The 16,418-nt window shown below is 44.6% G+C and overlaps 1 protein-coding gene across 1 annotated transcript; it reads right to left on the bottom strand.

The window, feature by feature from the left end:
- Positions 1-3,864: 3,864 nt before the first annotated feature.
- On the bottom strand, positions 3,865-16,397 carry HINT1 (histidine triad nucleotide binding protein 1). Its single transcript, XM_077291577.1, has 3 exons — positions 16,239-16,397; positions 6,406-6,510; positions 3,865-4,185 (listed from the first exon to the last, which is right to left on the bottom strand). The coding sequence occupies exons 1-3, from the start codon at positions 16,347-16,349 to the stop codon at positions 4,021-4,023; spliced, it is 381 nt and encodes a 126-aa protein (XP_077147692.1). The 5' UTR covers positions 16,350-16,397; the 3' UTR covers positions 3,865-4,020.
- Between the last annotated feature and the right edge of the window lie 21 nt (positions 16,398-16,418).

Below are 16,418 nucleotides of genomic sequence, written 5' to 3' on the forward strand. Positions count from 1 at the left end.
GAAGCAAGAGGCAAAACGAAAATTCCTATCACCATGTATTTTTGCTCGTCATGTTTGTCACAATCCCCATATGTGATTTATAATATTTTTTACAATTTACTGATGTTCATAAATAAATATATCAATTATTAACAAAAAACATAAGTACTAAGAACTGAAATGTTCGAAACGCTTAAGCTTTACCCCTGCGTTTTTTTCTGCACTATTTTATACATGGATATTTAAAGTTTGAATTTTAATATGGATCAATAAAAGTTTTTTAATAATAATAATTTTCCTTGGACGTGGATACACCCGCAGATGCTGCCGACACAGCTTCTGTCCCTTCAGCACCCCAGGATTAAGTCCACGAACTGCATTTACAACTAGGTGAGCTGGGCTTCAACTTTTTCTTTGCTACCTACACATTCTTCAATTTTGACCATTCACATTACTGTTAAGGCCTTTAACATTGGTTGACAATATTAACACGTTAGAGACAGCATACAAACATCTCACATCAATATCCATACTGTGAATGCTTTGGGACTTGGGTCTCAAATTCACCACTCAAAACTAGTTACATCTCAAACAAGAAAAAAGTGAAATAGTGCTCCTAGTGTGATCAAAAATGGCAGGCTTGAATGAAACAGTGATTGGTTAAACTCACCTGGAGGTGTTGTGCAGCAAGCTCAACACTAACATGAGCGTGATTAGGGTACTCAAAATCCACAGACTGCAGCTGCTTCTGTGAAGCCCTGGAGTGGATTTGACAGACACAAAGACGAACTAAAAAAAGGTACCTGATGAAGGCCAGAAATGCATATTCTGAATAAACAAAGTTGTATGCTTCAATGCTCTCATCCATTTTGACAGCACTCACCAACACGGCGACTTTTTCAATTCTCCTTTACATCTCACACAGAGAATACTAAGGCCCCAATTCATCATTACCTTTTAGCTTGTTTTTTTGTCTAGTTTTGTTCCTTTTTTTTTCATTTTTACTATTATTCCAGATTCCAGATGTTTTCATCCTCATTCATCAATTGCAACTTTTTAACAAAGTTTAGCGCAACTCCACTCCAGTCCCCCTCCCGTGCTGTATCTTGGAGTACACCAGCATTTTGACAGTTTTGCCCCATCTTGAAAAACAAAAAGTCTCAAACAGAAAAAAAGATCAAATTTAATTTTGCTCCAAATTCTTAACCTTGGATCAAGAGTGCCATTTTGAAGAATGTGGCGCAAAAAGCTGCAACTAATAATACAAGACAAAAAAAAGTAAATAATGAATCAGGACCACAGTAACGATTTATATAGACTCAGTCTATTTCCACTACCAGGAGGCAGTTATTTGTCTCGTACTACACCTCCTCCACATCCTCTCAACAGATATGACCCCATCACCTAAAGCAAAAGAGCAGATTTGCACCCACTGCCCTCATTCTTTTCATTCATGCAAGGTAAAAGGCTGCCGAGCAGTTTTACACCTTGGGAGCCTGGGCAAGTTTGTTCCTGCTGTGTTAAATCCTCAATTTAAAATTTCTTTCTGAAGAATGCCCTCCAGGCTTTGCAAAAACAGGACAGCCAGACGGATACTATGGTTCTGCAATATACAGTGAAAATTGCGGCTTCGTAAGAAGCTCAGCCTGTGGTTTTTCTTCTCAGAAGACCCAAGATGCCAGTGACTGAGGCCTTCATTAACCCCCCGCCTGCAAGGTAAACCTAGTTAGGAGATTGACAGCAGCATAAAATGATTAACAACAGCACAGCTCTGATGACTGCTATTAGCCAACTCCTGATGTGGTCAGGATGCCTTTTGTGAAGCCATCGCACTCGCGCCAAAAAAAGTTAGGTCATAGTCCCTTTAAAATAGGCATGCTGCACACTGTGAATGTGGTCATATTCTTACCAATTGCCATCTTCTCCTGTAATCTGCACTCTTACAGTCATCTTCTGCACCACATAACCACCATACAGCCTAGCCAAATCACAGTTTTCTGTAAGGGCTGGAAGTGCTTTCTAAATCATCTTCCGAGCCACACGGAAGCCGCTGTGTGTTCACGGTAGTCTGAATTGCAGTCGATACTATAAGTACCATGAAATTAGAAGATGGAACTTGAAAAGTCATATACTGCTCTCACATGGGCACCTCTGTGGTTGGGGTTCGCCAAGGTTAAAATAAATTGGGAATTGCATTTTTTTTTTTTTAAGTCCTATGAAGGGAATCTTTTCTCCAGGGCTTTCGATTCCCAGTGTGGTTGGTGTCCTCCACAGGCTTCTCTAAATAGGTTTCCAACGGCAGTGCAGGCCTAGGCGGGATCATTGTTTTGAAATGCAATGCAGGAATAAATAGCTAGATATCGACACTTTTTCCACATATTACTACTGTAAATGACTGATACCACCCATCCTACATCTCTACCAGTCAGGAGACGAAGTATTGAAATAAAAATATCTACCTCATCAGTTGTTTCTAGGTGTAAGAATAGCACATTATATCAGCTGTCATGTGCGTGGGAAAGATGCGGGCTCAGCCTCGGAGGCAGCATCAACGTCAGGGGCAAATATGACTAAAAAGGGGCTTTCCCAAGAACAAAAGTAAATTTTAATCAATAGAGCTTGTAATTAGAGTAAGTGCCACAACTGGATGTGTATAAATAAAATGTTCCTGTGCTGAGATAATATTATAAATGTGCCCCTGCTGTGTACTGTGTAATGCTAGTGGTAATATCCATGGATACCTAAGCTATTGCAATGTCTGCACATGAGGAGAGACACAGTGAAGTAGAAGAACTATACTGCACTTTTAATTGGAGGTATTTGCTAATATTACCCCAAATACATATTGGGATAGGCTATACGATCTTGGAGATGGGAATACCCCTTTAATGCAGCCAGTCATGTAAAATATTGGGATCCACTGCACACTGCAGTCTTTTGGTATAATGGTTTTTTACTACCGTAATTAGTGATGAGTGAACGTGCTCACAGTATGTGTTACCCGTGCATGCTCGGGTGCTAACCGAGTGTCTTCCGCGTGCTCGAAAAATATGTTCCAGTCCCCGCGGCTCCATGTCTCGCGGCTGTTTGAAAACACATGCAGGGTTTCCTGTTTGGCAATTCTTGCATGCGTTGCGGCTGTCGAACAGCCATGAGACATGCAGCCACGGGGACTGGAACATATTTATTGAGCGCACGTAAGACACTCGGTTAGCACACGTCATGCACGGATAACACCTCATGGGAGCACGTTCACTCATCACTACTAATTATCTCCCCAGAAATAGCCTATGCTAGGATTACAAGGCTTCAATGGAGAAGGCAGCAGAATGATAGCTTTAAAGGGAGTCTGTTACCAGGTTTTTTCTTCCTAAGTTGAGAACAGAGACGCTGAATCAAGTGATTTATCACTTACTGGGTTGCTCGCTGTACTTTTGATCAAATCATTGTTTTATCAGCAAAAGATAACCCCTAGAGAACCAGTACACCTGCTCCCATGTAGTTCTCCATATTCAATAAAGCTGTATAACCTATCCCCCACCACTGTGATATCATGCTGTGTACACTGTGCATAGACAGAAAACTGCCAATCAGTGGTGTAAGTGGGGTTAGACAGAGCTTAGCATCCAGAAAAATGGGAGATCTGCAGCAGATAGGAGCTTTTAATTAAAACTGCGGCAAGCAGTCAGAAAGGGATATATTACGGGAATCTGGGTCTCTGCCCTATATCATGCTGCTCTCAGATGGGGAAGAAAATACATTTGGTTATAGATTTCCTTTAAAAGAAGGAGCTAAAGGATAAATCTCTATATAAGCAACCGTCAAAGCTCCAAAGCCTAGATTCTGAAGGACAGAAGGTAAAATGAAAAGACCAGCTCCACAAACTGAAGAAAAAAATTTAATTTATTCATTCCATGCTCAATGCGACATTTGATGAGTTCTCGTCTAAACAGATGACTAAGTTTTGGGGTTGACATTTAGAGAATGCGTATCATCTGAAGGGACAGATTGAGACTGCTGGGTGATATACACCATTGGCCATTAGCCTGGAGGCCAGCCCAGCTGACGTCCTCCAAGAACATGCAGGTGAAGGTGGTACACAGACTGGCCACCATCTGGTCCTTCATTTACCACCATACGGAAGCCATTCGTCAGGCCTAGATCAGCAGCGCATTTATTGCCAACAATCATCAGATGTCCTAGGAGCTGGCAAGAGAAAAAGAACAGAGGTAAATTCAGCTAGCTTGTATAGTTTACCTACTTATACTATAATAAGTAATGCTGGATAAAAGGAAAGAGGGAAACTTATAGGAAATCTGCAGGACAAATCACTCAAGAAAGGAAAAGCCACCTCGTGTCATTGTGGCTTGCAAACACAGTCCAAAGATTCAGCGGACATCATGGTACCAATAATACAGACTATTTCTACCACATTTACTAACATTTCTCTCAGATTGTAGAGATAAAAAAAAAATACACAAATAGCAAAGCATTATTAATACTATATGTATCATTTATAACAATAATTATATGAGTAATAGCAGGCATCTGGACATATCTTCTAGACATGCTCAATTATATGTGCAGAGGTCTCTGTACAGGAAATACATTTATCATAAAGCTGTGTTTTAAAGGGAATGAAAGGCAAAGTTACCAGAGTGAGCCATGTAATGACTGACAGTATGATCTCCTGATCTACATGTCTATCACTGGCTCTAATTTATAATAATCTCTGGAGGCAGATTCTCATACAGATCAGTGTCTGGCCTGTAGTCCTGAACAGCTTAGCTACATATAAAAACGTGGATTTCTGTGGAATAAGACATTGGATGGCAGCTATCAAGGTATAATTTTATTCCGCTTCCTACGACCTACATGCCTATATAAATGGCTTAGGAGGGTTAATCCTACTGACAGATTCCCTTAAAAGATTACATAACCATTAAAAGGTGATTTTTGTTTTTACCATTTACATCAAAACAGTAGGACTTGCCCTTTTGGGTTTTCATTGTTTGGCTTTGTCAGACTTATTTTCTGGCATTTTAAAATTCATCATCAATCCCTTTTAAGACATCACCACACTTTCTTTTTTTTTTTATGGAACAAACAATTTTTCATTTTTTTTTGCCAGTTAAATATAGAGGCTTTCCCCTGGCACATCACAAGGAAAAAAAGAAAAACACAACAGCAGGAACATTTTGCTAAAAATGCCTTTAACTCAATAATGTCGTCATTTTTTTTATTTTTTGCAATACTTAAAGACCAATCTCACGTTCTCCACTTGAGTGCGCTTAAAAAAATAGTGAACAATTGCAACAAAATAGTGTACCATCATGCAGTTTATTGCAGCCCACCCCAAAGGAGAAGGCCCCCCAATTAACCATTTCCCAAGTCACTGTACCAGAAGGCTACAGCTAGAATAAGGTATCAGTTATCTCCCCTCTCTAATGCTTAGACCCCTTCCACAAGTCCACTTAAAAAAGTATGCATTTTTACTATCTGTGTGGTTTTCTGTTGGTCGTCCTTGTGTACTATTCGTGTGACACGTACCAGAATAGAAATTACAGATTTTAGGTGTTGAAGATAAATGAAAAAAATTGTGTGGTCCCGCCCAATTTTGGTAACCAGCAAAGGTAAAGCAGACAGCTGTGGGCTTATATTATCAGGATGGGAAGGTCCCAGGATATTGGTCCCTTCCCTGCCTGGAAACACCAGCGTGCAGCCACAACAAAAGTGGAGCATTACATTACATGCCCCAATTCTGGTGCTTCTCCTTCGCTTTACCATACTTGCGCATAGGCAATCGGAATAACATGGCTTAGAGTTTACTGGTTAGGTTAATTAATTTTAGATTTTAATAGACCGAACTTTTACAGACTAGATTGCAAAGAATAGGCTTTTCTTGTTTCCTTATTTTTAATGGTGGAAAAGGAAGATGCAGCCTATGTAAGATCAACTGTGTGTGGAGGAAGTTCGGCTCCAGAGCACCATCCACATTTGGTGACCCAACGCTGACGTAAAGTGACATTACTGTATATTAAAGAATTTAACTATTTCTTGACATAAAAAACCCTAGCTAACTTTTTACCCCTGCAGCTCAGCCACTGCCTATCATGTACCTTTGCTCACATACAGAGGAGAGTCTTGCTGTGCTTTATCGGAGATTGAACTTTTGGAACTTAGCCTAATAAATCACATTTCCTCTGTTGCTCTCCTACAGCTACACAGTATGAGACAGATCTGAGTCTTCTTTACGTTAAAAACAAACTGTCTTCCCAGCTGTGGGTTTCATTTCTGCTCCCGGTTGAAACAGAATACATGAAAGTAAATGTGTCCCTCCGCTACGTGAACGGCTGGAGGCAATGAATCCTCAACGGGCTGAAAGAAAGCGGCTATTAATCAATATCAAAACAAGCTTTCACTTACAGCTTCATCAGCAGGATCCGCTTCTGAAACACGGCTAATGGCCTTCTTAGGAACCACTAAGAAATGTGTTGGCGCTTGTGGAGCGACATCATGGAAAGCGATACACTACAAGAGAAGAAAATCAAGACACATTAAATAATGATAAAACCCGAGGCGGCCAATGCTCATACGGTACAGGGATGAGAAGATCAGAACCAAGAACACACACCAAGAGAGCAGGGTCGGAAAGAAGTGAGAGGCTCGAGACTGGGACAGATTATGGTATAGAAAGCCTTGGGGTTGGTGGAATGAGCATATTGTCTAAAGATGACTATATATGTAAAGAAGGTCAGCCGAAACTGGAGATATCAGTGGGACCGGTCAATTTCCTAATATGTATTGAAGTCTCCCCCCCCCATTAACAGGTGTCACAGGGAAGAGGGGGGGAGTGGTGCGATAAAATTAAAAAAAAAGTTGTAGAACAATGCGAAAAACACTTTTTTTCTGTAAGTCAGTAATTTAACTATAAAGCAGATTAGCAGATTTCACAGTACTAACTCATTTCACTATTAAATAAATCCCTTAGACTTGATCAAGTCAACGTATTTGCTAAACAATAATCCTTGTCAGGACGGCTGTACATTCTTGTTTAAGGTGTACTTAATACTAAAATGAGCATTTACATACTAGGAAAGCAAACTTCTCAAAAAAAAAAAAAAATAGGGGAGAGGTATTTTTAAAGCCTTTCTGACATGGATTTTCATTGTAAGTACACCAGCTTCTTCAGGCATAAGATTTATTTAACAATGTATGCTGTTTGTATTGTGAAATCTTTTTCATTTTTCTTCTCCCTATTCTGGGGAGTATTTTTTGTGTTCATCCATAGGCTTCTTTATAGATTTTGAAAAAATGCTCAAAAAGCTGGTAAAAAATGTATTAAAAAAAAGCCCACAACTAGGAAACAAATGGCATTTTTTCCAAGAATATTAAAGTGCAAATGAGAACTCAGCGATATTGAGCAGATCCTTCATGCTGAGACAAAGCACTGGGCTTTCCAAGAAATACAATATACCATATATACTCAAGTATAAGCCGAGATTTTCAGCCCATTTTTTGGGGCTGAAAGTCCCCCTCTCGGCTTATACTCGAGTCATACCCAGGGGTCGGCAGGGGAGGGGGAGCGGGGGCTGTCTAATTATACTCACCTACTCCTGGCGCGGTCCCTGCAGGTCCCTGGCGCCCCAGCTTCTTCCTGTACTGAGCAATCACATGGTACCTCTTATTACAGTAATGAATATGCGGCTCCACCTCTATGGGAGGTGGAGCCGCATATTCATTACTGTAATGAGCGGTAACGGTGACCGCTCAGTACAGGATGAAGCTGCGGCGTCGGGGAAGCAGGGACTGCACCGCGCCAGGAGCAGGTGAATATAACGGGGAGGGGAGCAGCGCAGCGCGATATTCACCTGCTCCTCGTTCCGGGCGCCGCTCCGTCTTCAGCGTCTTCTACAGTGACGCTCAGGTCAGATTGTGTGGTGATGTTAGTGCGCGCCCTTTGCCTGAACGTCAGTGCAGAAGACACTGAAGATGGAGCGGCACTGGAACGAAGTCAGGTGAATATTGAAAGTGCTGGGGGCATGAGTGACAGAGAGGTGAGTATGTGATTTTTTTGTTATCGCAGCAACAGCAAATGGGGCAAGTGTTTGTTTGGAGCATCTTGTGGGGCCATAACGTTTGTGCAGCACTATATGGGGCAAGTGTCTGTATGGGTCCATAACGTTTGTGCAGCACTATATGGGGCAAGTGTCTGTATGAGGCCATAATCAACGTTTGTGCAGCACTATATGGGGCAAGTGTCTGTATGAGGCCATAACTTTTGTGCAGCACTATATGGGGCAAGTGTCTGTATGGGGCCATAACGTTTGTGCAGCACTATATGGGGCAAGTCTCTGTATGGGGCCATAATTAACGTTTGTGAAGCATTACGGTATATGGGGCAAGTGTCTGTAAGGAGCATCTTATGGGGCCATAATCAAGGTTTGTGCAGCACTATATGGGGCAAATATCTTTATGGAGCATCTTATGGGGCCATAATCAGCATTTGTGCAGCATTATATTGGGCAAATGTGTCTATGGAGCATCTTATGGGGCCATTATTAACCTTTATGCAGGATTATATGGGGCATATTTTAATATGGAGCATCTTATGGGGCCATCATAAACTTTATGGAGCATTATATGGGGCTCCTGATTCAATATGGATATTCAAAAACACAACCTAATGATGTCTCAATTTTACTTTTATTGGTATCTATTTTTACTTTTGACATTTACCGGTAGCTGCTGCATTTCCCACCCTAGGCTTATACTCAAGTCATTAAGTTTTCCCAGTTTTTTGTGGCAAAATTAGGGGGGTCAGTTTATACTCGAGTATATACGGGTACGGTACTTTATTTTAGTTCTTCTTTATATAGTCATTACAAACAGATCTATTTCCAGTGTTTTATTCCTGTTAATGTTGATGATTATGGCTTACAGCCAATGAAAACTCAAAAGTCATCATCTCAGTAAATTAGAATACTTTATAACACCAGCTTGAAAAATGATTTTAATATCCAAAATGTTGGCCTGAAATTTACGTTCAGTAAATGTACTCAATACTTGGTCGAGGCATCAATTACTGCATCAATGTAGCATGGCATGGAGGCGGTCAGCCTGTGGCACTGCTGAGGTGTTATGGAAACCCAGGTTGCTTTGATAGCAGCCCTCAGCTCATCTGCATTGTTGGGTATGGTGCCTCTTATGTTCCTCGACAATACCCCGTCAATTATCTATGGGGTTAAGGTCAGACAAGTTTGCTGACCAATCAAGCACAGTGATACTGTTCTTTTTAAACGAGGTATTGGTACTTTTGGCAGTGTGGACAGGTGCCAAGTGCTGCTGGAGAATGAAATTTCCATCTCCTAAAAGCGATAAAACATAGTGGACCTACACCAGCAGATGACATGGCTCCCCAAACCATCACTGATTGTGGAAACTTCACACTAGACCTCAAACAGCTTGGATTGTGGCCTCTCCACTCTTCCTCCGGACTCTGGGAGCTTGATTTCCAAATGAAATGCAAAATTTACTTTCATCTGAAAACAACACCTTGGACCACTGAGCAACAGTCTAGGTCTTTTTCTCCTTGGCCCAGGTAAGATGCTTCTGGCGTTGTCTATTGGTCATGAGTGACTTGACACAAGGAATGCGACACTTGTAGCCCATGTCCTGGATACGTCTGTGTGTGGTGGCTCTTGAAGCAATGACTCCAGCAGCAGTCCACTCCTTGTGAATCTCCCCAAAATTTTTTAATGGCCTTTTCTTAACAATCCTTTCAAGGCTGCGGTTATCCCAGTTGCTTGTGCACCTTTTTCTACCACACTTTTTCCTTCCACTCAACGTTCCATTAATATGCTTGAATACAGCACTCTGAACAGCCAGCTTCTTTAGCAATGACCTTTTGTGGCTTACCCCCCTTGTGGAGTGTGTCAATGACTGCCTTCTGGACATTGTCAAGTCGGTAGTCTTCCCCATGATTGTGGAGCCTACTGAAACAGACTAAGGGACCTTTTTAAATGCTAAAGAAGCCTTTGCAGGTGTTTTTTGTTACTTTTTCTAATTTTCTGAGATAACGACTTTTGGTTTTTCATTGGTTGTATGCCATAATCATCAACATTAACAGAAATTAACAGTTGAAATAGATCACTGTTTGTAATGACTCTATATAATATATGAGTTTCACTTTTTGCATTGAAGAACTGAAATAAATTAACTTTTTGATGATATTCTAATTTTGTGAGAAGCACCTGTAGATGTGTATTCTAAATTGCTTTAGGATTTATTTTTGTTGGGGTCAGTCAAAAGTACATGGCCTGTGCAAATGATTAATCAGACAGACAAAACAGACTGCAGCACATGGTATGTGCTTGATGGGCTAATGTATGCCCATCACCAGGACACAACTTCATGGCACCATCGGGTTACTGTACCAGAGAATACAGGGTGATTCACTCTCTACTTTACCCAGAAATATTTCTGTAACTTCTAAAAGACGTCGACTGTATGACATTATGACTGTACATACTTTGGTTCAGGAGAAGTGAGGTGCCATGAATCTCAGCAATGAGAAACATGCTCACGTCGAGTCGTTTTGCCGACTTGTTGCCCCTCCAGTTGTCTCTGTTACGAGAAAGACCTGCTACATATGCCTGTCTGCACATTAGTAGTTTCTGTGGTGCTCGCATTTCACTCCTGCTGAATTCCTTCTTGATTTGATAACAGTTCGGAGCGAGCTTTCATTGTGAGACAGCCATGTCATCTTTCACATGTCAACAAGAGGCCAAGAAAGGTCGAATTCACCTGTTCAGAGTCTCTGCCGTTCAGAAATTGAAAGTGCACGATCAAGAGAAAATGGTTCCAGACCTTCATTGCTGAAAAAAAAAACATACTGGACTATACGTGGTACACTGATGAAGCCTGGTGTCACCTATGTGGCTACGTCAATTCCCAAAACACCTGTACTTGGGCAGCTGCACTTCACGAGATGCCAGAAAAATGACAGAGCAATCCCCAAGGGACTGTGGCCACCAAGGTCGCCTGACTTAACACCGCCTTTTTTTTGCGCTTGGGGCTATTTGAAGGGTCAGGTGTATTGTAACAAGCCATGAACATTACAGGCACTCCGAAAGAACATGCAGCGAGAAATTCAGGTAATGACCCCAGACATCCTGCGGAATACATTCAACAATATGGATTGGAACCAGCTTGGATGTGAACGGCGGACATTTTCAACCAGCTTTAAACCATCAGTTTCTCATGAACCAAAGTATGTACAGTCCAAATTTCAGTACGGTCAACGGTCTCTTTTAGAGGTTACAACAATTTTTCCAGGTAGAGAGTAATCGATAGAGAGTTTGACGCTGCGTACTTATGTAGCATCAAACCCGCAGAGGCCAGCTGTTACAGCATAGTGGATGAGATTTCAAGAAATCCCACTTCCACTATGCGTCCACAGAAGCCTGCGGCTCACCCGCAGAGACGGACATACGACGTGTCTCTCCGCAAAAGCAATTTCACCCATAGAATGTATTTTACCCCGTGAATCCGCACGGTTCATTGAGCACAGGCAGATTCACCTGCGTTCAATAGACTGCAAACATGCGCTGTGTCCAAAGTGCTGTCAGTTCTGGATCGTGTGCACCCGGGCCTTACAGTCATTTAATTGCATGGAGAAACATTGTAAGGTAACAAAGGAAAATCACCATCTAGGTAACACATTTTTAAAGCCAGAAAAAAAATATGATTTAAAAAAAACTTGTATAACATTTCTAGAGCATCTTTTCTATCTGTCGCCTGATTCAAGCTACTTCAACCACAGGCAGGATAAATCAGGGCCTGGCTGCATGTATGCAACCAGACGTAGACCTTTCTGGAAGGCTCCAGCATTTCAGAGAACATGTACTTTAAAAGATCTTCCCAGGCCAGCGGCAGGTGATTGATAGGTGTTTCCATCATGTCTACATAGGGAAAGACCTAACAAACACCTCCAGCGCCTCTGGGAAGAGTCAGCCGGACTAGTCTCATCTCCGGATAGGATCCCTGGTTGAACCTTAATGGTACGTGCAGACGATAAGTAATTGGCAACGCTTTGGATGGAGCACATGTCCGCTGCATCCAAAGCGCTGCCGGCTATTGAACGCAGGAGATTCCGCATGTGTTCACTGAACCGTGCGGAATCACCGAGTCCAATACATTGTACGGCTGACAGTTACTTTGAGGAGGCTCGCGTCTCCGCAAGATGAAGACATACTGCGTCTCCGGACACATAGTGGACATGGGATTTCTTGAACATCTGGACGCTGCACAATTACGCAGCGTCCAGCCCGCAGCATATAGTTATTATATGCACATACCCTTAAAGTCTATTTTCTGTGAAACGTATACCTGGATGCAGTCATAATTCATGCTGTCCGCAGATTGGGTAGCATGAATCAGGTGACAGTTTCCCTTTAATAAATTCACAACTGAGTCTTTACATTCTCTTGTCAATGGCCATCCTTGTACACAGTCTATAGCCAATATAGTCACAGTCTATAGTCTTATTACATTTCCAGTAAAAATAAAGGAACAGCACAAAATTCCCCCCAAAAAATATTACTTATGAGGAAAACAAGCATTCACTAAACCAGACGTGCTTTGCTCTGTAAATGTTTCACACTAAGCTTGGAAACATTGGACTTTGGACGTTTCCACTTTAGTAGACGGGAATGGATCCTGATGTCTAAAATGTAACCAAAATCAAGTTCCATGGGCGCAGGTCACAGAATATCTGGAAAGTAGTACAGCAAGTGGGGTTTATACGTGTCCATTCCCACAATGCATAGTTCATAGCATGGATGCCTTAAATGTGCACATTGAGGGTTAGGTTTGTTGCAAAATTCATATTAACCACTAGGAATCAGTATGTTCTGATGTTTTTGACATTTTTTTATGGAATTTCTGGAGCCATAATTTTTTTGACAACAGTAGTTGTTTTTTTCCAGGATGAGTTGTTTTTGTCAATAGCATCATAGCATCAGTTTGTGGCACATATAACTTGTTGAACTTTTATTAACTTCTGTGCTTGTACCACCTATGGTAATCACCTGCAATCTGAGCGTACAGTTATGTCCATTTATGAGAAGGGGTGAACGTAGGTAAATCAGACAAACCCTGCAATATTCTTCTCAATGCACAGTGACAGTGCACTCCGTCACTGTCTATACTAAGAAGTGACAAGCTGCCAAGAGAGCACACTGTCAGTGCGCATTGTACGGAGAAAACGCGGCAAGCAAAATGGACAGACTAGCCCCGCCTCCCAAACAGACATTACTTTCAAAGGTGGGGATGGTCCCTGCTGGCAGAATTCTCTCCTTATAAAGCACACTGACAGTGAGCTCTTTCCAGCTTATCACTTGTCATTAGAGCCAATGAGGGAGCGCACTGTCACTGTGCATTGCAAACAATATTGCAGGATCTATCTAATCTACCTCTGTTCACCCCTTCCAACAAATGGATTTTAGTGTACTCCCAGAATGCAGGTGATTGCCAGGGATGGTAGAAGCACAGGATTTAATAAAAGTTTAATAAGTTATATGTACCACAAAATGATGCAATTGACATAAAAAACAAGAGCTCTTATGACTGTCAGCGGAAAAAAAAAAGTTATGGTTCCTGGAAAGCCATAAAGAACTGAAGAAAAAAATATTACACAGTGACAGGGGAGCTTGTCGGAATGGACAAAGCATGCTCAGTAGAGCTGGGACTAGCCCATCCCCTGAAACAGACGTCACTGATGACGCTTCCTTTCAGGATGGGGACAGAGGCTGCAGCAGTGACTACGGTTTCTGCCCAGAGATCATGTCTCGAGTATCCCAGCATGCACTGGGGTTTCTCAAATGATATGCCATTAACATGGATGTAGATTTTAAAAAAAGCAGTAATAGAGAGGGGATGGTAAGGAGTAGGACTTTTTAATTAAAGTATAATAGAAAAGCAATAAGTTTGTTACAATAAGTAGCCAATTAGGATTTAAAAAATCAATATTTGTTTCGGAGCACTCCCTTATGGTATGACAATCTGTAGAAGGCTCAGCAGGCGGGAGGGGCGAAGGCTCAGCAGGTGGGAGGGGCCAAAGGCTCAGCAGGTGGGAGGGGCCAAAGGCTCAGCAGGCGGGAGGGGCCAAAGGCTCAGCAGGCGGGAGGGGCCAAGGCTCAGCAGGCGGGAGGGGCCAAGGCTCAGCAGGCGGGAGGGGCCAAGGCTCAGCAGGCGGGAGGGGCCGAAGGCTCAGCAGGCGGGAGGGGCCGAAGGCTCAGCAGGCGGGAGGGGCGAAGGCTCAGCAGGCGGGAGGGGCCGAAGGCTCAGCAGGCGGGAGGGGCCAAGGGCTCAGCAGGCGGGAGGGGCCAAAGGCTCAGCAGGTGGGAGGGGCCAAAGGCTCAGCAGGCGGGAGGGGCCAAGGCTCAGCAGGCGGGAGGGGCCAAGGCTCAGCAGGCGGGAGGGGCCAAGGCTCAGCAGGCGGGAGGGGCCAAGGCTCAGCAGGCGGGAGGGGCCAAGGCTCAGCAGGCGGGAGGGGCGAAGGCTCAGCAGGCGGGAGGGGCCAAGGGCTCAGCAGGCGGGAGGGGCCAAGGGCTCAGCAGGCGGGAGGGGCCAAAGGCTCAGCAGGTGGGAGGGGCCAAAGGCTCAGCAGGCGGGAGGGGCCAAAGGCTCAGCAGGTGGGAGGGGCCAAAGGCTCAGCAGGCGGGAGGGGCCAAGGCTCAGCAGGCGGGAGGGGCCAAGGCTCAGCAGGCGGGAGGGGCCAAGGCTCAGCAGGCGGGAGGGGCCAAGGCTCAGCAGGCGGGAGGGGCCAAGGCTCAGCAGGCGGGAGGGGCGAAGGCTCAGCAGGCGGGAGGGGCCAAGGGCTCAGCAGGCGGGAGGGGCCAAGGGCTCAGCAGGCGGGAGGGGCCAAAGGCTCAGCAGGTGGGAGGGGCCAAAGGCTCAGCAGGCGAGAGGGGCCAAGGCTCAGCAGGCGGGAGGGGCCGAAGGCTCAGCAGGCGGGAGGGGCCAAGGGCTCAGCAGGCGGGAGGGGCCAAAGGCTCAGCAGGTGGGAGGGGCCAAGGCTCAGCAGGCGGGAGGGGCCAAGGCTCAGCAGGCGGGAGGGGCCAAGGCTCAGCAGGCGGGAGGGGCGAAGGCTCAGCAGGCGGGAGGGGCCAAGGGCTCAGCAGGCGGGAGGGGCCAAGGGCTCAGCAGGCGGGAGGGGCCAAAGGCTCAGCAGGTGGGAGGGGCCAAAGGCTCAGCAGGCGAGAGGGGCCAAGGCTCAGCAGGCGGGAGGGGCCGAAGGCTCAGCAGGCGGGAGGGGCCAAGGGCTCAGCAGGCGGGAGGGGCCAAAGGCTCAGCAGGCGGGAGGGGCCAAAGGCTCAGCAGGCGGGAGGGGCCAAGGCTCAGCTCTTTTCTGAGTGTCCACTCAGAGCAGGGTATAGATTCAATAGAACCTGTGGGACATTCTGGCTTTTACCATACATGTTACAGTGCTATCAGTCCATGTACTATTTCCCTCAGCTACCCCCACAAACCACTATTCAAGGGGGACTGACATGAAAAAATGTGACATTTAGTTTATTTGGATAAGATAATTAGTTAAGAAAAAAAAGAAAGGACTTATAACGAGTGGCGCAAAACATAGAAAATATCATCTGTGCTGTTCAGTGCAGACACATGATTTGTATCCGCTTAATCACCCAGAGCTGCTGAAAATTAAAAAATGTGAAAAACGATCATATTTATCCTGGGGATTAGATCACTGGGGGTCCGACCGCTTGGACCCTACCGATCTCGAGCTTCTGAACACAGACGCTGCAGTCATTCTTATGGGAGTGGAGCCCAGCCCCTGCGCTCCGGAGTCTCCAGCAGTCGCAGACAATGAGTGCAGCGCTCATGATCGATCACTCCTCTGATCGGAGGGATCCCAGCAATCCGACCCCCAGCGACTGATAAGTTCTCCCCGATCTCAGGAGAATGTGATTTGTGAATACACCTTAAAGGGTTAATGCACGTCATCCCAGATCTCAGGCTTGTGGGACAAATCTGCATCAACAACTGCATGAAATATTAAAGAACTTTCAGAAATATCAACAATTCCGTTGAGTATGACCGTGACCCAGTGTGAGGGCTCAGACCATGTGCGATCACTGGCGGACAGCAGCGGTACAATGATCGCCTGCACCCAGCACCGGTCACAGTCACACGTGGTACTGTCGGGCCCCCAGGGCTGCTCATGCACACGGCTGCACGCCACGTACTTGATCGTCCTCATAGAAGACTTTGGCCGGGATTTCCTTACGGATTATTTTCCCGAATATGGTGTCCCCCCCAGGACGGGCCGCCTGGGCTTTGCAGATCTCATCCGCCATGACTGCAGGCTGGGTGACTGACAGAACACAGGGGCGTGTCTCTGGTGTACCTACAGCAAATAATCCTGT

The sequence above is a fragment of the Ranitomeya variabilis genome, chromosome 1 (assembly GCF_051348905.1).
Source record: "Ranitomeya variabilis isolate aRanVar5 chromosome 1, aRanVar5.hap1, whole genome shotgun sequence".
NCBI classification, from domain to species: Eukaryota; Metazoa; Chordata; class Amphibia; order Anura; family Dendrobatidae; genus Ranitomeya; species Ranitomeya variabilis.